Raw genomic sequence first — 26536 nt, forward strand, 5'->3', positions numbered from 1 at the left:
CATCATTAATTTTGTATTTCTGATAAATAGTGTGTTGCCTCCAGCTAGGTGATAACTGTCTTTTAACATTATTTCAACTTTTAGTAGTTTTACTTGTGGAATATAAACATTAACAGGTTGACACAAAGCTCCACCAAGCTTTATTGACTCAAGAACGCCCCCTGTAAAAAACCCTCTACAACCAAAGCATATAGTAAAACCAGAGTCCGTTCATACTTTTCATGTTTTTATTTTTTTCCTTCATGAACTCTTTTAAACACTAATAATTAATTTATAAACAGTTCCTCTATTCCATCTTAACAAATACAAATGAATGCAGGGAGGAAAAAAAAAACACAGAATGTACACAACAAACCACAACATCACCTGGTGTTGAGGGACAAGCAGTTAAGGCAAAGCACACATCAGTCAAAATATTTAACTTCATACTCATACTAATGCCTTTGGAAAATAAGTATCTCATACAAACTTGTATAAAAATAACAGTAACGCCAATATTTGAGGACTACTTAAACGTCTTATGCATCTAGTACAAAATTAAATAACAGTAAATACTGGCAATGAGGACTACACTATTAAATTTATAAATAAAACAAATAAAGAAGAAACTGTAGTTTTAATAACATGAAAAACTGAATAATATTTAGCAGATGTAGGTTTTAAAACATAAAACTTCATTTTTCTCAAACAAAAGAAACCCATTCACTTTTCACCTCAACCACCAGGGGGCGGCACAACCATTCTCATCTTCTGTATATGGCAGGTGAAGGAGGGGTAGCTTCTGAGCAGGCTGCCTTATCTTCACAGCAGAGGCCTGTTTTAACACTGATTATCAGGAACAACAGGAAACAACCATCATCACACCTTCCAGACGAGCTCACTGTGGAAGGTGTCCATATGCTTCACATGAAGTACTTATCGGAGCATCCATCAAACTATGTCCTACATCTGTGAGATACGAGAAGTAGGACGTTTCAGAAGCTGTTCAACCACACAAGAAATACTTTGGTTGAAGCTTAGTGATGCATTAAGTCATGCAAAGCATACTTAAGCCTCGACTGTGTCAAGGACAAATAAAAATAAGTGGAAAAGTAATCACAACCCTTACACAATACAAACAAAACATCTCTAGCATCTTAAAACTGCAGCCAGTGCTCTTTTTTTTTTCTGACACATCACAACCGACAAAACCTTCAGAAACCTAAAGAGATACTCGGTATTGTACAAAAGGAAGGAGACACAAATAGCGGCATGATAACGAGTGATGAGGAAAATGTCTTCATATGGTGGAAGCCAGCTTGACCCAGCAATTTTGTTGAGTTAGCCAACCAGCAGCTAACTTTGTAGCTTCAGTGGGGAAAAAAACTAGGATAAACCCAGAGAAGGTTTATAAGGGAGCAATGCTTCAGGAAAAAACATCGTGCCTTTTACTCTAAGGGTTTGTTGCATTTCAGTCTTTAAAAAACGAATACAAAGTCATACAAAGAGATGCAAAACCAGCTGTTCTGAAATATACAGCACAAGGAGAGAGAGGGTAAGGAAAAGCAGAGCTGAAAATAAATCTAATGCTGGGGGGGAATTTAAGAGGTCCTCGCCAGCCAAAGTAGAGATTGTCGTTTCCCTTCCAACATCGGGATACTTTGTTTGGATAACTGCGATGTTTACGGGCCACAGCTCGCTTGTCGGGTTAGTCATCAGTCTGGTTTCTTCAGTTCGGATGTTTAGACCCTGCTTAGCAGTGTGGACCTGTGGGGAGAGGACAGGCACGGCCGTTAACCTCACAAGAGGTCACGAATGGATGTACAGTCCTGTCAAAGTGTGATTTTTAAAGAATGTTGGTTCAAAGGGATTCCTGACATCACCATAATTCAAAGCACTTACTCTAATTCTAACAAAAAAGCCCTCAATCTGAGAGGTTTTTGATTAAAATGTAACCAATTTAGACTACTCAGCGCTGATCCATGACAAATTTGTAAAAATGTTCAAACAGACAGTAAAACCCAAGCAAAACTGAGATTTAAAATTCTTTTCTTTGTAATGTGTAGAGCTTTGTGAAACATTATAAACAATGTTCAGATGTTCACGTTACAGAAGCACGAATCACTTATAGTTTCATCAGCTCTGCGTTAAACAATTAACATTTGCAACTAGACTATTTTCACAGTGGGACCAAATGCAACCAATATTTAATACACTTTGACGAATGACTTACACATCTTGTTTCCTCACGCCAGAGTTAGTGGTTTTGTTACTCTTTTACATTTTAGATTTTTAAAAAAAAGCAGCATCTAAATTTTAGAGTTCGTTTTCAGAAGATTTCTGGGGGTGATGTTTGTCTATAGCTGTTCAGCTGACGCCGCTTGGATAGAATTAAGTGACAGATCGTGTCCCAGCGAAGGCAAAGCTCAGGGGGAAGCAGAGAAGGTTTGGCAGACAGTTAGAAAATGTGATCACACGCAGCCGCACGGATTCACCATGGCCGAATTTAACCCAACATGCACTGAACTCTGGTTCCAAAACCTGCAGTCACCCCTGAGCCCTGCCAGCAGATCTGATTCATACGTCCAGAACGGGCATGTGGAGCCACATTTACAGCACGGACAAAGTCTAAAAATAATGTCTTTCAACATTCTAGCTTCTCTCCTGCTGCTTTTTAGGCGTTATCTTTCTAAAAACTGCTGATCGGTTCATTTGCACTATTTTTTACTTTTTCCATCTCCACCAGTGTGTGAAGGAAATAATTCCCAGCTGAATTTCAACACTTTTTTTACATTAAAGGTCTCAACAAAAAACCGTGATACTAACAACCTCACACTGGATTTTTCTATAATTTAACCCAAATAAATTATAAAATAAATGCTAACTTCATTTCTTGCACCAGACAGACTGGTTAGACGCCTGACCATTGTTTGCTAGTATAAAGTAATGCTTTATCTATGTATAACTGTGGGAACTGTTCCCCAGCTGGTGGACAGTTTTTGTAGCTCATCATGTATTTTTAACTGACTACTATTACTAAAGACCTGCAAGTTGTTTTAAAAATAGGATAATTTCCCCCCCTTGAGTTCAAAAACATTAAATGGAAGTGATGTGTCACAAAGATCTCTTGATGTCTGGATGAACCGTTTTATCGCTGTAGAAAAACTGAATGTCTTTCGACTCAGTTTGTGTCGATTAAACTTGAGTGAGTGATGCTGAAGTAAGAGGAAATATCCCTCCGTCAGCTCTCTGGGGATTTCTTCAACCCGCTATAGATTTCCTCTCATCCATCTTCCTACATGCACAGTGCTGTCTGAACACGGGTATGATGTGCTCGAGCAGAGGGACGTAATTGTGTGAAAATGACTGATGTCCTTTGTGCATGTCTGTGCAAGCGACGTTGTGACAAAGAAGGATCGCAAGCACCTGTGTGTGTGTGTGTTTAATACGTTTATTGAATAGCTTGCGGGTCAGCATCGGCGTGTGACCTGCATCCCTCAGGGTCTGTCTGGTCAGCAGGGAGGAGGAGGAGGAGGGGACGTGGTGGGACAGCCGTGATTGAAAGACTCCACAACCCTGAGGGTGTGTGTGTGTGTGTGTGTGTGTGTGGTGTTTCACACACACCTCAGAGTCTTCCATCTGTCCTTCTCCATGTGGTTCTCAGGACCTTCGCTCTCATACGAGGCCAAGTACAACGCTGCAACGACAAAAAAAAAAAACGACGTTAAAGAAAAATTTAAAGCGGATCTGATCCCTTTAATCATTTGTTTGTTGAATTTACAACAATTCTACCTCTCTTTCATTTTCCTGTAGTAAAACCATTCAGTGACGTCTGGCTGTTTCACGTTAAGCTCAAATGAACCTGCGTCCCCACAAATGCTCTTAACTGTGACTATCACCCGTGGACGACGGCTTCAGCTCTAGAAGAGCCGAGCAGTTCAATTAGTCCTTACAGTCAAGGGTCAGGAGGGACTGACTTCCTGTGTCACTCTGATAACAGAGGATAAGAGCAGCAGGCAGAGACATACGACTGATGTGGAATACGAGACAGAAATTATCAACACTGCGTCCATGTGGGGGGTGATAGCAGGAGGTGTGCAGGAGAGACTGAGAGGAAACAGAACCCATCCTGTTGTTTCTACTGCTGATCACATTAACAGGGACAGTGAACAAAATACACTCCACACCTCACATGGTAATCATGCTTTGTTTTTTGCCGATTTTTGACAAAATAATAAAGATTGTTTCGCAGAGATGTTTAATTTGATAATGAGTTTGATTCAGGATACAAAAGCTCATCTAATATGTTTCCGATCATTTTTTCACCTTTGAAAAATAAATGTGTTTTTATGAATTGATTAACGCACCATCTTCTGTGAATACTGGTGCCGTCAGCAGGTACTGCAGAATCTTGCGATCCTTCTCAAATGGACACTCCACTTTTTTCCAGGTCATGAATTCGCTCACTTGTTTTGCAAGTTCCCAGAATTTCTGGAATAAAGTAAAAACAGATGATTAACATGTTAATATTCAGAATACATCAGAATATTCACATCAGTCCATTTATTTTGTGATTCAAATAATCAGCTATTGTTCCATTTATTACCATTACCCTGTCTCAGAGCAGTTACTTGGTGCTCTGATATATTACGCAGTGGTTATAACAGGGGCTCTGAAGCATTAAAATGTTTAAATGTTCAGTATAAAAGGGCAGGACAGGGAAAGCAATCAGCAAAGCTTCTTAGGGTAGAAGCTTTTTTGGGTCAGCAGTGGCCCGGTGGTAGAGCAGATCGTCCAATGATTCAAGATCGGCGACTTTGAGTGTCCAGAAAAGCGCTATATAAATCGAATCCATTATTATTATTATAAAATGGTGTGTGATTCATGAAGCTGTGGGCTGAGACCAGTGGAACTTTTATGAGTACTACTGGTAATGACTTTGTCAAATGGAAACAAAACTGAAATTTATAGCCTCAGGTCTCACTTCTTCATTCTGTAATACTCTTTAGGGAACTGGAAATAAATGGTAACAAATCTGTCACCAGGCGGTGTAACCCCTGTGACGTCGTCTCACAGAGGAGTCAGATAATCCGTTGGTGGGGAAACTCCTTCTGATTCCGAAGGAGAGTTTACCTCAAAGTTGATGTGGCCGTTCTTCAGCCTGTTGACACATCCCTCGTTCAGGAAGTAAATGTCTTTAATGAGCAGACTGAAGAAAGGGATGACAATCTATAAGAGAACCAAAAGAAAAAAGTTTACTGCCGAGATTTTAACGTGACTTTTTAGTAACACGGATTCAAATAAAGGATTACAACGAACAGCGACAAAAAACACATCATCTTGTGATCCGATTCTATGGTGAATTTCATCAAAAACACTCCCTGTTACTTTCAATTCTTACAGCAGCGTGTATTAATAACCTAAAATAATTGCCGAAGACACAGGATAAAAGAAAAAAAGGAGAACTGAGACATGCATGGAGTTTCCAGAGAATTCCCCCGTAGAGATCCATCTCTAATTCATCTCCACCCTCATACATCGATTCAGGTCACCACGTGTCGAGGTACTAACATACAGTAGCTATTGATGAAGAGGAGGGTGGAGAAGAAGCACCTGACTAGTGGTTCCTTTATATACTGATGGGATTTTCCCTTCCTTTCTTGCCACAAATCAGTCATCAAAAAATGTGATTGACCAGCTTGACTCGAATCTGTTGCTGCGAGTGACAAATAAACATCACTTTAACTCTTCAGCTTCAGGAAATACCCTGAATGTGGCACTTTGACCCACATAAGACCATTCTTTCCTGACAGTCCCAGAACATCCCCAAATGTTATTGAAATATTCATGACAGCAGGGTTTCTGAAAGATTAACTACAAGGAGAGCAGCACACTGAGTAACTTAATAAATGAACGACCAGAAGCTGCCCTTAAACCTCCCGCTCCCTCTCTGAACTACTTCTTCCTGCAGTCGAGTTGTTTTGCCCGGTCAGTGAACGCATCTGATGTTGTTCTTTTTGAAATGATTCTCTTTTTGGAGGTTAAGTCACAGTTAACTCTGAGTCTGCACATAGTTACCCACCCTGAGGGGTCTGGAGGTCCAGGATGTTTACCCACACACGCTTCTACGCATTGTCATGCGAACACATGTCTGAACACATATGTTCTGCTTTCAGATGAAAAGCTTCAAACAGCAGCAGAGAGGAAGTCGTGTTCTCAGCTGGGCACATGTGGGACGGCGAGGGTCTGAAGCCAGAGGTGCACCGGGGCAATAATTAGATCAAACAAAAAGGATATGTCCAGATGAGTGGGGGGGAGCGGGACATGAACCTCCAAACTTTACTTCTTTCTTTTTTGAGGAATATCATCTACCTGTTGCCACACAATCAGACACGCGATGTCCAGCATTTCAATAAAATGTCATTTCACACAAATTAATTAACGCAGAAATCACTGTCGGATTATTTTATTCTTTCTGTTCCAGCAGCATCTGTGTCAGATGGAGATAGAGTGTGAATGCTGGCGTTGTCGATCCTCTCTCAAAGTCAACAGCACTGCGGATGCCTGGAGGAGATCGTAAACAACCGCTCCTCCGTATAAGGAGAGGACACGGGGGCAAGAACATACCAGACTTCTTGGGAACTTTCCGTTTCATGACCCCGAACCTTTTGTCCGAGTGTGTTTGTATTTCTGAGATTTAGAAAACATCCCTCACAAACCTCACAGGGCCAGACACATATTCATGGTACACTATGTCTCCACAAAAAAAAAAAAAAAAAAACACACGCAAAAACTCAAGATCTGATGTGTGAGGACAAACTAACCACTTATTTCTGGCACAAGCGCTGAGATTCGGTCAGGCCGGGAACGCTACGTGGTCTGGCAGGAGTTTTCTTTTCCTCCCTTGGTTCGGAGAAGCGGAGACCCTCCTCATGTTTTGACCCTCTTATATCACAACCTCAGTGTCCCCTCAGGCCTATGCTTGTTATGCAACCTCTGTCCCTCGTCCAAGTCTGCTGCGCTCATGTTTATGGCTGCTGATGCTGTAATCACGATGGGAACGCAGCTCCCAGACGATAACACAGTGAGACGCAGGCTGTGCCTTTCTGCTCTACTTCAGATTCGATGTTGTAATGTAAGAAGTTGATGGCGGGGAGATAATCATCTCAACATTTTACATAACTGCCGTCAGATCGCTGCTGTAAACATGCGTCACCAATGCGGAGCGTATCTGTTTGGTCAATTTTAGTTCCTCCAACCGCTTTTCTGTCTTTAGTGAGGCACCAAACCTCATGAGATTGGAAACAAATCTGGAGTGTAGACGTAAAACTTTAGGTTTTACATAAACACTGAATGTGTCACTGGATTCCATTAACCGCTACAATTTATCTGAACCTGATTTCCCTGGAGATGTTTAACAAGAATTTCAACCTTTATTTCAAAAGTTGCACGTTAATTATCGGCATGTAAACTTATTATTTTTTTGCATTCAGATGAGATCAGAGTGACAAGTTTCTCAAAGAAGTTATATTTGTATGTTGTGCCGCCACATGAACCATCATCATTCCCCTTCAGAATGAATGTTTTGTTCAGCGTTTGTTGCTGGTGTGAGCTCTCACCTTTTCTCTGCTACTGTTGGCGGTGATCGACCTCTGTGTGGCTCCTCTCAGCGCCGTCCTGTAGTTGTAGAAATTGCTGGAAGGATCCATCTGGTGCTGTGAAGAGAAAACATGAAGCGTAAGTTTGAGGATAAGCTCAACTCTGAACAAAAGCACAGAAACAGACAAGGGAACGTAGATGAAAGAGGATGAGGTGCCATCAAATCACAGTGAGTGACATAAGCTCTTATGAGTGCTGGAATATCAGGAGGTAGATGATGGCGTGGCGTCTGACCATGAAAAAACCCAGCAGCACCTTCACTTCACAGACTACGAGTCTGCTAAAGAAAGTTTTGGGCCGCACCTCAGATAAGGCTCGCAGGAACAAACGGGGGGGAGGGAGAAACCCATCAGACGAGTAAAGCTGTGAGGGGGTGTGTGACTGACAGAGAGAACGACGGAGAAGAACTCTGGTGAGACATGAAGGGAACCTAAAGAACGGAGTTTCTGAAAGCGATCAGATCCCACAGGGAGTCCCAGCCTGACTCGTCTCCAGCTCAGATCTCCTCTTTCAAAGGGTCGACTGAAGGCCTGTTGGGCTCAGAGAGCATCTCCTTTGCAGTATTTCCTTAGGTACAGCAGGGAGGGAGGGGGCTGCATTTGAATTTGTCCCCCAGCTGTACATCAACATCTGGGGCTTCCTGTCTGATCCACCTGACTCCATCCCTTTAGACTCGTTTTGAATGTCAGAGATCCTCAATTTTTGTTGTGTCCGGACACAAAGAATAAGTCCCTTTACATCACTGCTACTCAGCTTTAATTCAATAAAAATAAAAAAAAAGAACAGTGTGTGTTTTAAAGCCAGGAAAAGTTCTGTGTATCAAATATGGCAGGAATGGGGATACATTTACTAGACACCAATAATAATGTGATTGTTTTTACAAGTATTCAAGCTGGTGTGGATTAAACCTGTTTGTTACACTTTTCCAATGGAGTACAACCCTGTGCTTCATTATATCCTAATTTGTCTAATTATACTAACATCAAGTTAAAGGAAGCATCCGCTCTGATGGCCTTCATCTATTCGTTTGGGCTCTCCCACCCAGTTTTTAGTATGATTGTGTTGAGCCTTTATCTTCATCTCTACCCTTGACCCAAGAATTCAGTGACAAAACAGGCAGCTCCTTCAGACGTCTACAACATGGTTAGTCACCGGTGTCAAATACACTGAAGAGGAATCTGCTTTTTCTGAAGAAAATAATCTGTTCTTTACTTGACAGAGACAATAACAACGTTTATACAACGACTGCATGTGATTAAAAAAAATTCAGTTTTTTTTCAGGGAACTTACTTCCAAGATGTCAAACTTGGCTGTTTTAACTTTACTCCACGTCTTCTTGAGCCGAGACACAGGACTCATGTTCATCCCAGCTGCAACACAGACACAACAACAAGGGAAGAAGACAATGAGAGAGACATCACAGATCCAAGACAGCAGCCAAACATGATCGCATTAACCCATGGCATTTTCCCATTCATCCAGTCACACACACACACACACACACAACCCTCCCCCCCACGGTAGTCGTCATTTAACAACCCCCCCTCCCTCTTTCTTTCTACTGTTGTCTCATCTGATGAAGCAAAGGAAAAGGCCACAGGAACAATGGAATTAACACACACCTCGTTTCCCCTCCCAGAGCTCTGCTTCCCATATGGTAATCCCCAGTGTGTGTGTGTGTGTGTGTGTGTGTGTGTGTGCGCACGCATGCGTTTGGTACAGGTTCGGGGTCCGAGTTGTCCCTGCAGTACAGCAACACAAACCCTTGCGTGCACAGCTCCACACCAACACTAATCAAAGGAAACAGCTCCATTTCCTAACAAAGACATCAGTGTGTGTGTGTGTGTGTGTGTGTGTGTGTGTGTGTGTGTGTGTGTGTGTGTGTGTGTGTGTGTGTGTGTGTGTGTGTGTGTGTGTGTGTGTGTGAAGACAGGTGTGGGCTGTGGTGGTCGCACCACTGGGACGCTCATTTCCCATTAATATATTGTTGAAGTCTTCCTTTCAGCACCAACATAATGCTCCAGAAGGAAAGACGGGACGCTGATGGAGTGTGTAGGTTTCATCTTTAAGGGTCATTCCACTCAAATTACACACAAGACAAAGATTTTCTCACTTCATTTGAGATATCCACCGATACATAACTCTTTGGAAGACAGACGAAAAAATCATCCTTTATTTGCCCCCCTAGAGGAAACAGTCTTTCCACTGTTTTTTTTTTTCATTTATTTTCATACACACACTTAAACAGTGTGTGCAGGTGAAGCACACCACATTGGCAGCCACATTGCACTGCGCCCAACGAGCAACTTGTGAGGGGATGGTGCCTTGCTCAAGGGCACCTCAGCAGAGTTCTGGAGCTGAGCAGCCAGCTCACACTCATAACTTTTTGGTCCACACGGGTCTTGAACTTTCCACCTGAGCTACTGCCACCCCAAAGCTGCCTCTACAAGCTGTAAACGTGTCTTCAATTTACTCAACACTCCTTTCCTAAATTCGACTTGATATTACGCGTGCATAAGCAATGAGTCCCAACTGCATCAAGTAGCAGTTCTAAATTCAGAAATGATGTTTTCTATTATCCTATCAGTTTTAAATCACCTTTGTGTCTCTATTGGATCAAATCTGGACAGAGTTATTAACTGGAAGCATGCAAACCAAAGCCTCTGGACCTTCCTGTCCGATACAGCTAAAGATGAGTGAGAAAATTTGTTCCACCCATTAATTACACCCCCAACACTCCGTCCAGCCCTGATGGTCCCAGAGGACAGGCTGGTGGAGGAGAGATTTGCCCGTGGCGCTCTGACTCTCTCGGGGGAGAAAGACAGAACAGCTGGCACATCGATGTCCTCTCATCCCCCCCACCCTCTACCCCCCTCTTCATCCCACCACCACCACCACCACCACCACCCCCTTCCCTCATGTGCTTGCACTCTCTCTGGTCAGTGTTTACCATCTGCCTGGATGGTTTGTAGTGAGTCTTTACCCAGCTGGCCTCTCCCTCTGTGCTCCGGACACACTAATCCTCCACCCCTCAGGCCTGTGACGATGACCAGATGCCCCCTCCTCTAAGCACTGGCACAGCTTTGGGAGCTCCTGGCGACACCCCCACCATCCACTATGTCTGACCTGTCTGAGGGGCTGCGAGGCTCTAACTGTGGATTTGTTATCTTCATGTAACCTGGGTAGTTTCACTTGAACTAATATCACCACTTTAAAGAATATATTTGTACATATTTAACAGTCCAATCTGCTGCCCACGGACGTACTTTAACTCCATATTTATTTTCCTGTTTTATCCTGTAGCCACTGGCTGTATGCTCACTTGACTTTCACCTGAACAAACACTTCAGCAAGGGGAATCTAAAAATGTGTCTTAGAACTTCCTCCCTTTACATAAGATGAGGTTTAATTCTCTACAGGTCATCGGTCAATTTCTCTTCCAGCTTAACTAGATGAGATCATGGTGTTCTTGCAATTGAGTGATACCAGAAGAGATTAATAACTATTAGTCTGATATCTACAAAATTACCCCAGTACTGATTAAAGAGAACACATGCAAGAGACAGAGAGAAAACAGGTCAGGTGCATTTTTTACAAGCTTACAAAACAATACTGAGAGTGTTTCTGTAAACACAAGCAGTAAGAGGTCAACTCCTAAAAGCCAAGAGAAAAACTTCTGATTCCCTCCACGAAGCAAATTCTGAAACAATTATCTGAATGAAACGCAGACCCATTCCTTCTGCTGCCAAGTCACTTTGATTTCATCATAGACAGAAGTACATTAAACAAGATGGTAATGAACTGGCACAAAGCCCTGAGGGCATTTTGATTGATTTACCCAGAGGGAGATGGTTTGTGCAAGAATGCAAAGTTAAAATGAGACCTTTTTAAATTGGATCAAACAGTTTTCTCAGATTTTGAATATTTACTTATTAAATAAAGAAATTTTAGAAGATTTAATCAATTAAGTTCATCACAAGCTGACATCAACTCCTGGAAAGAATTTCTTGTTACCTCAGAGGGAAGGAAGAAGAACAACTTACATATGATGGCCATGAGGGAGTTAAAGTTGCCGATGTTGAAGCATTCCCGCGCCACATCGATGAAGAACTCGATGACTCGAGCTCGGTGCTTCTTTTTCACAGGCTGTTAACGAAATGAAGAACATTTAAAAAACTACATAAGCCCTCAGGACTGACTTGCACTGATTGGTAAATGGAGAAATGCCCAAATGCATTAAGCTTATTGTTACTTTTAAATCCGTTTTTGGTGCGTGTTGAACAATATAAGCTTTAAATCATTATTTCCAAATTGAAATTGAGCAGAAAATGAGACAAAAAATTCCTCGACTGTGAAAATATAAACAGATTTCTCTGTTTGATGTTGTAGTAAACTGGATAGACCTTGGTCAGACCAAATAAACGATCTGAACACATCACCATTGCGACAGTGTTTTTGCACTAATTTCATGCATCTCATATTGAATCTGCCTCCTGCCGTGTGCAGCAGGTTTCAAGTGCTGATTGCTTTTTAATCAACAAACTATTTTAATAACCAATTAATGTTTCAAGTCATTTATCAAGCAAAAACTGCCAAATATTTGTTTTTTTGTGTGTTTTTATTAAATTAATTTTTACAAATTAACCTTTTTATCACATTTGCAGCTTAGTATCATTTTTCCCCTTGCAAACCACTGAGGGTTTTCATTTAAAGTGGACTTGGCCTCATATTCATTACTCACCAGGCAGATTTCTGTAGCTACCAGATAACTCAGTCTGTTGAACCATTCAACATAAGCTTCAAGGTTGCTGGCCTTCTTGTGATCACTGAAGCAACTCTGCAATGACAACCGACTTTCAATTAGTATTTACATTAATTGCAAAGCAGAAAATAATGCTGAGATGAGCTTCTTTCTCCATTTTCACTGCATCACTGAGCATCAAAATAAAGTCTAGTCTAAGTGGGCCGGTATATCACGCTTAGCTTCACTCTGCTTCTATAAACACAATAGTGGCAAATGATATTCTTATTATGCAGGCCGGCCCTTTGTGTGGAATCGTCTTGATCTAATTCCAAACATTCCTTTGGCCTTACGCCACTGACCCCCATGGTGTATTTCCCGCCAGGGGACACATCGTTTCAGCAACACGCTCACACACAAACAAAAAATTATTCCTGTCTTTCCAAAGTTGCTTGTTGGGGGTAGGAGACAGGCTAGCCCAAGGCACAAAGGCTGCCCTAACCCCCACATCACCTCACTTCCAAAAAGGCGCCTGTTGCCTAGCAGTAGAAGTCCAGACAAGAGAACTCATTACCAGACACACTCACACACCCCTTCCCAAAACAAAACCCTTGGCTGCAGCGGTTGCTAGGAGATGAGGCACACGCATGCCCATTCCATCCAGACAACAGGATGATTTGAGGAAATTGTCTGAGGTGTGTCTGAGTGTTGCTCGTGAAAATGTATGTGTTCAGAGTGTTAGAGACTTTATTTGGTAGTGTCAAGAAATCCCCTGACCTCACTTTGACCTGTGAGATGAGTCTGTGTTGTGTAAACACATCGGTCTGGAAGAGAAACCAGGTCATCTCACCACACTGACATAAATCACATCTCCACACAGGATTTCAGCCAGAATAAGAATACACAATCGCCGTCTCAGCTACTCTCACCTGTCGATTGTTTGCATTAACAAGAATGCAGACTTTACCTTATCATTATCCAACGGGTCTTTCTGGACGAAGGCCTGGATGAATTCTTCAGGTCCGATGTAACTCAGTCTCTCCTGAGAAGGAAGTCAAAGTCAATCAATTCCATGTACAGTATTGTAAGTTTTTATTTAATCTTGATTAATGCTCTGGGGGTCTTTGCATTAATCCAAACATACAGGACTTCTATAGTTGTGTTCATCATGGGAGTTTTTCTTTAATATATAAACTTCTTGGGATTCAGTAGGTTTTTTAAATTTTAACAAGTTTTCCTTGTGATGTATTCTTGCAGTAGAACATTAATTTTTTGGATAACAGGAGGAGAAGCGGTTCAAAGCTCTTCTACCAACAACCTTTACTGGTATCTGCTCTTGCAAAACAAACCATGCAAACTGAAGTTACCTTTTGACCGATGAATAAAGCTTTTCACCTTAAGTTTTTCAAATGGAACAATTTACTAATTCACTGACAAAATATTGAATCCAAAGCTGTGGCCAAACACCTCTGTTTAAAATCAATGTTGTGGTAGGTCAAACAAGGGAGGAGCTGCAGCGTTCGATTCACCTCCACCACCAAACTGATTCCTAATCCGTCATACGTGTCAACTCTCCCATCTCTCACATGTTCTCCTTTCCAGCATTGATCTGCTCATACTCCTTTAGGCTTGTGCTGTCACAAGTATGCGGGCCGGATTATTAAAAATTATTCTTGGAAGGGTATCATTTACAACATAGTTTGGTTTTCAATTTAAGTAAGTAATATTAAATTATATATATGATGTAATGATTTAAGCGATTTTTATGACTGAAAAGTGAGAATGCTTTTGGGAGGACAGTTGGCACCATCCGTGATGAAAAGAACTAAAAATAATGGATTTTAATATTTTTTTTAAATGTACATAAATTTGCAGAGAAATTGTCATAACATCTGTATTCCTCTCTCACCAGTTCTATGTGTGTGAGCTGTTGGGCGACGGTAAATGGATCGTTGCAGATGGAGAGCAGGTCTCTCTGGATGGCTGCCTGGGGCTTCGCCTTCAGAGCAGCCAGCCGCTCGGTCGCCGTGGCGTTGATCTTGGACAGCGCCTCCTCGTACTGGCTAAGAACAGTCAACCTCCTGATGAGGCCCTGGCTCATTTGGCCCAGCGCCTTCCTGTACACCTGACAGGTGTAAGAGGAAAAAAATGAAATTTAATGACAAAATGCTCCAAAAATTTATTTTTGTTCACAATTACATGGACTCCATCAATGAACACCTTTAAAAAGGTTTGATATTATTGACAAAGCATCAGTGTATGATGATTCTTGAAATGTGATAATGCTGTTATCACTGAACAGAGAAACAGACCTAACAAGATGGACATTCGTTAACGTGCATGTCGGCCTAACAATTCAATATTCCACTTACTTTATTTTTTTTTTAAACTACATCACATTGTTTAAGTTGAAAAAAACAGTTTACATGAAAATGACCCTCTCAAAGTCGTGTGGTGTCCTCCTTACTAAATCTCCAACTTTACCCCAAGTAGACGTTCAGCAATCCAGCTAACAGACAGCGGGTGAACACACTACTTCCTTGGTGAAGGTAACAAGAACAGCTGAGCGTGAGATTCGGTAGTATGTGTGTGGTCACATTGTTTAGCTCTGCTGTAAGGATTTTAAGCTAAACCCAAAGCACTTCTTTGATAACAATCTCCACAGAATTAAAGACCTACATGTTGACTACATGTCAGGAGAACTTACTGAAAACTGATGCCAGATGTGAGACCAAACCACGCAACAACACTAAAAAAAAAAAAACTGTGTTGCCTGAGAAATACTGCAGAAAAACATCTTTTTCATCACGTACTGGGAGGGTCGCTGATGGCCTTTAATGTTATGTAAACCTCTTCCTGCGGGGCTGATTAAGGCCTGTCAGCTGCACAGAGGCAGAGGAGCGGTGGCACCCTGGCCAGAGGTGGAGACGTTTGTCCAGTTCCGATCATTCCGTTGGTGTCACCAACAGGCCACTGTTAGATAATTCTTCCCTCACCGATATAGCTTGGCAAAGAAGTTGCGTAAGAAGGTTGAAAGGGGAGAAGGGCATGTGTTTGCACATGTAGAGTCGAATGCTGGTGGAATAAGCCACTTAGAAACATCCTCAGAAAAATGCCCCTTTCCGCAATCTGGGTTTTACAAGCAAGACTCCAGTTTAACTGAGTGAGAAGAAACAAAGTCCGATTTATAGTGACTGTGGCAGCTCAGTGCCTTGACAGCAATCAAGTGTGAGGACTTGTTGGGATGTTCAGGCACTTGGGAAAAATGAGCAGGCTCTCATCACTTGGAAAAACCCAGAGTGGGATGGATGGATGAGACTTTCTGAAATTCACTTCCCAGGGCATAGCTAATGGATCTGTCTGCTGGTGACGTGACTCTCATAGATGTGATGGCAAATGAAGTGACACATTCACATGTCAGCTAATCAACTGTGGTTCCGTGGATGTTGTGGTTTTGGTGATGGGGGACTGCATGAGAGGGAAGGACATAGAGGGGAAAATTGGGCTGTGGGAAAAGAACGTGAATTCAAATTGTAATGGAGGTCTGGATGTGCTCGAGACACACAGGGAGCAGACATCTTCTCAAATAAGTTTGGATATTACAATTTGGCTTGAAAAGTGACTATGGGTAGTTATTAGTATGTATTAATACAGTATTTATCATAGCGAATGGTTTATGTTGGATTGACAGCTAAAAAAGAAAAGCTACATAGTTTTGTGTTTATAATTTCTTCTTTTCAGAGGACTAAGCCACAAAGATGAAACATTCTCTTGATCTAGCTTCTAAAATTTGATGGGACATAGCAAACAACATAAAGGCAACATGAAGACCAGAAAATGTAAAAGACCAGCTTTACATTGTGATGTAATGAAACACTGGGTAAAGTCGACTAAAGCTTGACCACAGTCCTGCACAGTTGGACACCAGTGAGACGCCACAAGTGGAAGTCACTTTAGTTGCTACTTCAAAGACGGCCATCTGTCGTAGCTTCTGTCCTCTCTACAAACAGGATGGGCCAGGGTTGGCCAAATATAGTCACAGATCTCAGGAGTCAACAGAATGACTGACATTCCTAAGCGAGGGGGGGGGGGCATTTACTCATTAAAAACATTGGCAATATGAATAAGGGTGCTGATCCGTCCCCTGCCCTATCAGCCCTGGCAGACGGCTGCTCAGTACAAGTTACCATGGCTGAGTGTGTGGTGGGCTTGTTGGTTTGTGCCATTATATGACTGGCGGTCTTGTTTTATTTATCTAACTGGTGTCACTTCCTGTGGAGTTTTACGTGACCATCACACAAAGGCCGGCTTTTAAAAAAGGTCCATTTTATAAATCATGATGAAAAGGATATTTCCCCAACCACCGATCCAAAGTGATCTTACATTTAGAAAATCATTTATTACATGTTCAGGTCAATTCACTCGTCACTCCAGCCAAATGACAAATACCCCATCACTCCAGATCAGTTCAAGTCAAGTTGAATCAAATGCTTTCAGGTCTCTGCTATTTAACTGTTAATTATTATAATTATTACTATTTATCGGTTTCTTAAAAAGTTGTTTAAGTAATTTTTATTTTAATATTCAGGCACAAATTACTAAAGTGACATCACACGCATACATATTGTGAGATCTGTTAAATCAACGTCACATCATAATAAAGAGAAAAAAGGCGAGCACTCTGTGCCATCAGGTCAACATCCCAGCGCTTGTTTTCATCTTGGCTGTTGCTTCCCTTTATATCCACCCACATCCATAATGACAGTCTTACTACGGAGATCAAGGTCGTGGAAAGTTCTGATTGTGGTCTGGGCACAACTTTGACCAGATGTTTAGGGCTTCTATTCTGGACTCCAACTCCTTCCAAAAGTGCTGTGGTTGTTTCAGTGAGGAACCAGCATCTAACTCAAACCATAAGCAGGTCTTAAGACAGTTGTGATTTGTTTTCCCAGCATGAATATGTGAGAAAGATGAAGGCAAAAGCAGTGCTGATCAGGCACCTGCTGTCGTCATACGATGAGCTCTTTAGACTTAAACAGCCAGGTTTGTTCTCCTCTTACTTCCTTTTGTTGGATGTATTTTAGAAAAACTTTGTATCACATCTTCGTGATATTCCTGCAGTTTTTTCACCTACGTCAATCTAAAAAGAAAGTCCAACTGCATCGGAATGGTCATACAGCCATACAGCAAATAGCAGCCTCAGTAGTGTTGAGGACAAAAATAAAAGTAGACATTATAACATGAATGGAACAGAAAACATTAAAAATGGTTACATGTTACACAGTCGACCTCTGCACATGACAATTTGGGCAGTGTTTTTTTTTCCTTCTTTATATTTTATTATTTCAATGTGATTTATTTAAATTAAATATCCCCTGGCTGAAAAATATAGTAGAAGACATTAAAAACCAGTTATACTACACAAAAACACTTGCAGAGAAAGTCAAAATGTTAAAAAAAATTCTTGGGAGAAAAGAGGCGACTGATAGTGATGTCTTAAACAATCATCTGTCAATGTTTTAATATCTGGGTATTCAACAGGTTTGCATGAGCATCAGAGCTAACAGAACAAATCAGTTGTATTTGGCTATACAAGAAACATTCATGCTAACATCGCAATGGAGGCGAATGACCCACTAAACCTCTGACATTCAGCTCTGTGGCAGTCAAAGAATTAAAATGCTGCTGAGGAAGGAGCACTACAGTCACAACAATAAAGTCAACCTCGCTGATGAACAATGGGGCTTTTCTCTGAACTCATCAACCAGTCGCATCCCTTCCATCTCCCACCACTGCGATCAAAAGAAAATCTGGCTCTGAACAGCATTGCATTATGTGCCATCTACAAAACAATGGTTCAAATCGACATTTTATATGAACAACCTGTTCATTGCGTGTCTGTCATGAGTGGAGTGGAGAAACCCAACAGCAGGGACTGACCTCATCGCCACTCGCCAATCGGTGCGTCAGCTCCTTCAGGCTCCGCATCATCCTCTCATCCCTGAAGTCATAAGGGAAGGTTTCCGTCCACTCCGTCAGCAGCTGGAGAACCTTGGGAGCAATCTTTCTGACTCTCATCTAAAAATACAGAATAAACACACAAGTATTGATTCCAGGTTATGAAGTAGTTTCACACCAGAGAGCCCCGTTGGGATCCAGTATTACCCTGATACTTCTCTGCTCAGGCTAACTAGGATTCTTTGTTGTGCATACCTTGTCAGCCTGTGGATCACTGAGTCGCTGTTGCTCCATGCACAGGTGGCACACCTTCGACATGAGCTCGTATGGGCGGATAAAGAGGCGAGCACTGAGCAAAAAGGTGAAGATGTACGTCCTCTGTGGAGAGGGAAGAAAGTACGTTTATTGAAAAAAGGATCGTTCAAGTTTGACAGAAGGTTACAGTACATGAAATCAAAACTGTAGCGATACCTTAACAATAACTTATATAAATAGCAAGTAGACAAGTTTAAACTTTTATTCCCTCATGTAGAGAGGGAAAAACAGACGAAAGGAACAAAGAGAAACAATGACAGAAAAAAAATGAAAATGAATTCATCTCAAAGCTCCAGAACTTCTCAGACGGAACAAAAAAAAGATTTACCTCCCTACTTTGATGAAACTGAAGAGGCAAGAAAACACCAGGGATATAAAAAAAATGAAAATGAAATGTAACTGTTCTCATACTCACATCTGGATAATAGTCTATAGTTGGGACCAAGTGGTGAATGAGGGCCTCCAGGGACCCGGACACCAGGTTGTTATCATGGTAAAAGAGGCCAGGGTAGCCCTCCTCCTTGGACTGGTACAGGTTCTTGTTGTAGCCACTGGTGTTCAGCTGCCCTGTGAATGGCGGTGTCTGAGGCATGTTGTCCTACAGGAAGATAAAGAGCAGTCATGAGAACAGTCAGTCAGCTTCTTCTCCAATAGATATTTCACCACAGACACAGATGTAGGGTGGCTAAATAAACCCAAAATACAAATACAGACGGCAAAGGTTTGTTTGGGAAACAGTTTGGATAAAGTCCTTCCTCATCTGGATCCCTAATGTCCATTTAAAACCATTTTGGGTTTGGGTTTAGTTTATTTTGATATATATGTGGCTGACTGAAGAGGTGGAAAAGCGGTGGGGAGAAAACTGTGGTTGACACAGAAAGAGAAAAAAAGAAAGGCAAGAGGTTCATGAGTCACACGCAGCACAATGAGGAGCACAAGAATAACCAGCTAACAGATGCCTTTCCTTTTGTATCCGACTGAGCTTCAAACAGAATTGTACCCTCAACCCTATTTATGCTTGTTGCTCAGACCAAATTATAGTCAAAATATAACTGTAGACTAACGTGTGTATAACCTCATATGTAACAAGTGCTGGAAATAACTAAGTTGAAGAAAGCTTCAGATTTCACATCAGGTATTCTCCAGACATTAAAATATTAGATTCACTCGAATCCAACTTGTTGACGTAATGTTAGAATTACACATCTGTAACCCGTGATGTTGTGGGGAATAATAGCAAATGCTAAATTGTTAAGCTCTTCACAGCCTTTTAAAGAAACGTGGACCATCTTCAAATCCTCTCTCTAACATCTTCCAGTCCAGATGGACCCACAGGCCCGTAAACACCGTCCTCTGCCAGCCTCCTGACCTCTGAACCTGGCACTCCGGCTCAAACCCATGCCAAGCAGTTCTTATGGCTCTGGAGACACAAAGAGCTTTTTTCATTACGAGGCTGGGGAGGGGGTGGACGGTCAGGGGTCGTCGCAGGATACAAAACCCCCAACCCCACGTGCTGTCACACTCTTCCACACCCCTACGTCCTTGACAATATGCTGTCCCATGGCTGCCTGCCGAGTCAGGAAACCTTTCAGGCTGATGCATTGCTGTGCTGCCAAAGACGGATGCAGGGAAGCCAGGATGTATAAACTGCACCTGCCCACAACGGGCACAAGTACTTCAAATAAATTTAGGGTACTATTGTCCTGTGATGTAATGTCTTGCAGCGGATGCTTACAAAAAGACAGACTGCAAATTATAACAATACTATCTGCCATCAGAAAGAAAAAACAGAGAAATAGAACTATTCTGTAACATTTAATAGGCATAGTTCTGCAGGAATATGTAGCTTGACAAACACACCTAAACAAATCCTATTTATTCATTAGCTCACTTAAAACCTTCACCCACAAAAGGGACACCACACACCCTCCTGTTTTCACATGCCGGCCCCACCATAATGCACGTGTGCACACGGCATCCATTGCTAGTATTCAGGCAGACAACCATAGACATTTCCATGAGAAAGGCGAGTGTGAAGAGTCAGAGCGCAGCAGCCTGAGCATCTGCTGCACCATGTGGCTTCAATAGAGAGGAGAGACGGGCAGATCACGAGTGTGATCGAGAAATGATGAAAATCAAGGGGTTATAAAATCACATTCATTTTGCTGAGGGTTATTTTTTTTCCTGAATGAGATAGTTTCTTAGCAGTGATGTACAAAAACTTGTTTACTGACATTGTCTGACATCCAAACACAAAAACTGACCCCTACAGTCCAAAAAAATAACGAAATAAAATTGAACAAGGATTACAAAGATCAGGATTGGGAATATGTCAGGTGATCCAGGATTGGGAATATGTCACAGCCACTTTTCCCAGCTGGAATGGAAACTCCCACCACTATCATCCCACAAACTGACTGAAGGGGGAGGTTTTTTTAGTTGGATGCTGAACGATGATTAGTCCATTATTTTTCTTCTGAGATATTTGATTGTTTGTACAATAACTTCATAGTGCAAAATGGGAGGATAAATCAATAATGAAAAAAGGCATGTTTCAGATGGGGATCAGTGCCTATAGGAGAAACTACAGAAGCACAGAGAAGAAGATGAAGCAGAGAGAAATGTAGAAGAAACCTCTGGAGGGCCAAGTTAAATAAATACACACACACACACACACACACACACGCACGCACACGCACACACACACGCACACACACACACACACACAAAATGTACTTGACATGGCAGAACACATAAGATCAACAAATGAAGCAGATCAAATCCAGCGCTGCCTACAGTTGACTTAATCTCCAGCGCTGTGACATCATCGTGACATCACCGTCCACCACTGATGTTTTTGAGAAGGCAAACAATCTGGATTAATCCCCTGCTGCTAGGGACAGGTGGGCTTCTCTGTGGATGAAACAACTACTTAAGACTGAAGACTACAGGAGATGAGATGCTGCACTTTGTCCACTATGACCTTTTGTTCCTCGTGTCACACCAACTCTCTTGCTTGTTCTAAATCATTTCTTTCAAAGCAAAGTCTAAACATTGTATTCCAAAAAGAAAAGGAAGAAAAATAAGTTTTACTTTGTGGACAAAAAAGCTAATATTAGATTTTCTTTTTGGTGCAGAGAGAAAAAACCGCCAGCACTCTGCACTCGATCCAAGAGCGTCTATTCTCATCTCCTCTGCTCTCACATGCCAGCTGCAGCCTTCGCCAGCATGTGAAAAACAAAGTGCAAGACGCTCACTAGCAGCAACGACTGATGCACTGACTTCCATTTGTCTTCCAGGTGTGTGTGTGTGTGTGTGTGTGTGTGTGTGTGTGTGTGTGTGTGTGTGTGTGTGTGTGTGTGTGTGTGTGTGTGTGTGTGTGTGTGTGTGTGTGTGTGTGTGTGTGTGTGTGTAGGAGTGCTATGCCTGTGGTTTAAGGCTGTGGTGGGTCCGTCATGTGTCACATCCACCGGCCTGACAAAAGCAAACTCAACACGCTGCTGTTGTTTTAGCGTGTTCACTGGTTGGGTGGCAGCTGAATGTAAACAAACAAAACGCCACAGCCTGGCTGTTTGGGGGAGTTTTGGTTGAATGGGTAGTTTTAATTACCAGCCTTGCTGGTTTCTGTGAGTGTAGCCATCTGTCACAGCGTGTAAAAAGAAGTCTGCTTTGGACTAACGTTGGATTTAAAAACAGAGAATGTTCAAAATTCATTCTGTTTCTAATTCATGAATCAAAATACCCTTTTGTACTCAGATTATGTTAGATGACATAAATACTGCTTCAAAGTGAAAACTTAAGTTCCTTTGAACAACATAACACAAAATGGTCTTTTAACAACATTATTCTTTAAATAGTTAAACCGAACCATTTTTTTTATACTTACGTTATCTCTGTTGCAAATCTTATTTTCTATTTACTAAAGATTAGATCACATTTTATCACATGTTAGTGAGTCCAGCTGGGAAAGTTATGTCCCATGGTAGACTGGAGGGGCTGTTCTCCCCGCCCTCGCAATACTCAACAGTACACACACAACTTTGTTGTGACACTAAAAGGCATTAGTCACTGATCAGGATCACTGTTCATGTGCTGGAGCATGTGCAAGTGAACAGTGAAGGTGACTTTTAAGTTGAAAGCTTATAGAAATGTCCAAATATTTCTCTTTTTGATGAGTGGGGAAATTTTGAAAGAACAGACTAAACAGGAGGAAGTGTCCCCAAATGGGCAAATGTCACATTAAACCCTGCTGGTTATGTGAACTTACCTTGCAGCTACAGGCCCTCCACTATCAGAAGCTTGCAAGTAATTTTGCCTCAAAATGTGTGGGTTGGGCTGCTACAATTAAAAAGCTCATATATAGAGCCAGCCGAGGCTCTTCCCGCCCCGCCTCGCTGTTAACGGACACTCGTAATGAGCGGCCATCAGCAGTTCAGAGGCTGCAAAGAAAAAAGGCCTGAACACGCAGGAAAGCCATTCCTGTAGACCGGGATGTTAACACAAGAAGCCAGACACTCGTTTATTGCTAAAGCCACTGCCCCCTGCCCCCCACCCCCATGACATATCTAAAGACCTTCCCCCAACCACAAAGAATGCACAGGTCAAAGCAAAGATGTAATAAACATCTCCTTAACAGAGTGGCTTGAGAAATGGCATTGACAGAAATGGAACCAAAACACACACAAAAAAAAAAAAATTGAATGGTTGCGTCTTTGTTGGACTGGGTTGTGGAGAAGGGGCTACAGCAGTGGGAGAATGCTATGAGACGCTTTAGAGCAGCAGTAAATCACCTGCCCCTGGATAAACACTAAAAGGCATGAGGAATCTCACTCATCCATGGCTTGAGGAAATGAGGGTGAGAGACAGCTGAGTGGCTGCACAAGAGGGTGAAGAGGCCACAGCGGAACGGAGGAAGTAGACTAAATAAAGGCTGGAAGTGACGTTTCAAACTGGTGTGTGGTCAAGCAAGTAAAAACACACATGTACTGTAGGGCTGCAATCCTACCGAGCTGGTCCATAAAAAAATAAAATGACACAGCTACATCTTCCCAGTCTCTCAGACACAGTTCTGTTGAACATATTGACACCTCACTGCGGGAAGAAAGGACAAAACTGTGGAGCACAGGATAGACTCCAACTGCAGCAAGATCATACACATCCGAGAGAATAGAGGTTTCTCCTACAGTTCAGAGCCTTTTAACCTTTATCAGCGATTCTGACATGGTTTCAGGTCAGACTGTACAAACCCACGTCATGCAGGAACAATTTATCCTCATTACTGCTTTTTAGATGCATTTTCCTCCTCAAGCGTTAATTTCCTCCTCAACAACTTTCCCGATCAACACAATTTCTTTTTGTCATCAACCCTTACAGCACCTGATAAATTTTCGACACACAATTCTAAAAATTACAGTATTTTCCACACTATTAGGCGCACCTAAAAGTCTTTAACTTTCTCAAAAACCGACAATGCGCCTTATAATCCAGTGTGCCTTATATATTGTATAGATTTAAAATAGGCCGTTCATTGAAGGTGCGCCTTATAATCAGATGTGCCTTATAGTGCGGAAAGTACTGTAAACCAAAAGGATAAAAATTATTACAAATCATACAATTCCATTTGGTGGCAGAAAAAAACAAAAACATTTTTCCATCATGCAGGGTGCTGGTATAAAATACTGCAACCACTCATCCACCTTTCTTGACGACATCTACACCAGTAATGAATGTGGTACCACAGTCATTGCTTTGACTCTGGTTAGTAGTTGCAGCTGTTGCACCTAGTGGTAAAAATCGCAGCTCTCATGTAGGACTGTCATCAGGCGTCATCAGTGCCTGACACCCATAAGGATCCCCCCCGCAGACATCCTGCACAGAGGGATGCTGCAGTAGAAACAACACCTCTATCAATGCTTCTTCTAATCCTCCCCTAAAGATTTAGAAACTTGATGCTTAGATTCCACACGAGGAAGATGAGAATGGATGGTGGAAATGTCAGACATCCAAATTTCAACATTTGTATATTGAAGTAAACAGATCACTTGTGATCTGTTTACATCCTCAAGTCTGGACAGAGGAGATTTCTCTGTAAACAGCAATTTGACATTTTGCAGGCTCAAAATCACGGAAACATTTTAGTTAAATTCTTTCAATTTCTCTATTTACAAACATTTAAAACACCAATAATAAGAAATAAGAAATGTGTCATCTCTAAACCAGTGTACTGTGGCCTACAAGGGGCTCCACCAAATGGAAATGAGAGAATCTGCAGTTGAACTGAACAAAATCTGCAAATTTCATGCGATGACTGACATTAATTAATAAATGCCAGTCAAAATAAATTCAAAATAATCAACAATTACTTTAAAGCTTGTGCCAAATATAATTCCTCACGAAACAACAGCTCTAGTTGTTAGTAACCACTACTAAACACCACAATAGAGCAGCAATCATTTAACTGCCGTGAATTGACCTGTAAACTGTGAATTTCCCAGGATCAATGATGTATATCTATCTCTATCCACTGCAACAATAACTCACTCCATTGTTTCCAGAGGAGGTACTCGCACATGGTTCTGCTAGATCACCAATAAAAAGATTTAACTTGTCAGCACATTAAGGAATGCATGCTTGTGATACAGAGCAATGGCACAAAAGGCCAAGGAGAGCTGACCAGTTATTCAACAGTGATGTGGGATTAACTTCACTGATCCCTCAGCGTCTTGCAGGGGAGGAGAGGCTGGGAGGGGGAGAATCCTCTTAGACAGAAGGTACTGGGGGTTAAAAATAGTCCGCCATCGACACCGATTTCAGAAATCCCATTACTGGGATAACCTTTAAGGACCATTATCGACTGAAAATGAAAACAAAAAGAAAGCTTCTAACTAAAACCTGCCTATTTGGATATCATTACAATGGCTGTTGAGATTCTGGAGAATAAAGCACTGCCAGCACTGTCACGGTAGTAAATTCATCTGAAATATCGGAATCTCAGGAAAAAAAATAATGCTAGTCAAGTTTTAATACACACATCAGATCATTTTTCCAGTGATCAATTCATTTGCAAACACTGCTCATCCTCATCCTCTGACTGGAAATAAAGTGCGCTCTTTCCACCTGCGCGCATTATCGAAAGGCATTGGGGGGTACTGGGGGTGTACGCACAACACTTACTTAAAAACTCCGAACAAACTGCACACTCAATTAAACTTCACAGCTCACCTCACCAAGCAGCAGTCCAGGTGATCGTATCCTTTACCCAAAATACGCGAAACAGCTGAGACTCTCCTTTTACATGTGAATAAAGCCAGACTGTGAAACCCGGCAGTCCCTCCCGCTCCGCAGTCAGAGCAGCATTATGATGTTGTAAATTTTAAAAAAAAGTAGATATGGATGTGTTGCGGGCTTCAGCGCAGCGGCAGAGTTCGGCTTCGCTCAGAGAACAATCCGCGTCAGTGACCGCCGGCTCCGGCTGCGCGGCTCCGGAGCTCCTTCCTCTATGTATGAGCTGCGGAGGCTCGAGCCGCCTCAAGACCGCACGAGGGCGAGGCAGCAGCCAATCAGAGGACACGCGCGCGCCCCCTCCGGTTCTCTCTTCCGCCTCTCTCTCCCTGTCATGTTTTCCCATCCGTGTCGTTCTCTGCCTACGTTTCAGTTCCCTGCTCGTTTCTCGATGAAGTAACAGCAGATAAATTTTTCTACTAAAGTCAAACAGTTTAGTTTACTGTGTTTATTCTTTAGCTCTTATTTGCTAATCTCTTTTTTTTAATTCCTTTTTTTACATTATAAAGTAATGGAACATGGAATTTAAAAATATCCTGCCTTACCTGGACATTTTGAGATAAATAGGACTTGCCAGTTTATCCTGTTCTTAAAAATGAGAAA

At 41.9% G+C, this 26536-nt stretch overlaps 1 protein-coding gene across 1 annotated transcript; it reads right to left on the reverse strand.

The window, feature by feature from the left end:
- Positions 1 to 213: 213 nt before the first annotated feature.
- On the reverse strand, positions 214 to 26137 carry rasgef1ba (RasGEF domain family, member 1Ba). The gene is made up of 14 exons (XM_068310898.1): positions 25874 to 26137; positions 19068 to 19250; positions 18593 to 18715; positions 18320 to 18457; positions 14289 to 14504; positions 13347 to 13421; positions 12380 to 12475; positions 11682 to 11784; positions 8929 to 9008; positions 7599 to 7694; positions 5113 to 5208; positions 4347 to 4470; positions 3604 to 3676; positions 214 to 1746 (listed from the first exon to the last, which is right to left on the reverse strand). Exons 2-14 carry the CDS (start codon positions 19242 to 19244, stop codon positions 1722 to 1724), a joined length of 1422 nt encoding a protein of 473 aa, XP_068166999.1. The 5' UTR covers positions 19245 to 19250; positions 25874 to 26137; the 3' UTR covers positions 214 to 1721.
- Between the last annotated feature and the right edge of the window lie 399 nt (positions 26138 to 26536).

Source organism: Antennarius striatus, chromosome 3 (assembly GCF_040054535.1).
Source record: "Antennarius striatus isolate MH-2024 chromosome 3, ASM4005453v1, whole genome shotgun sequence".
Lineage (NCBI taxonomy): Eukaryota > Metazoa > Chordata > Actinopteri > Lophiiformes > Antennariidae > Antennarius > Antennarius striatus.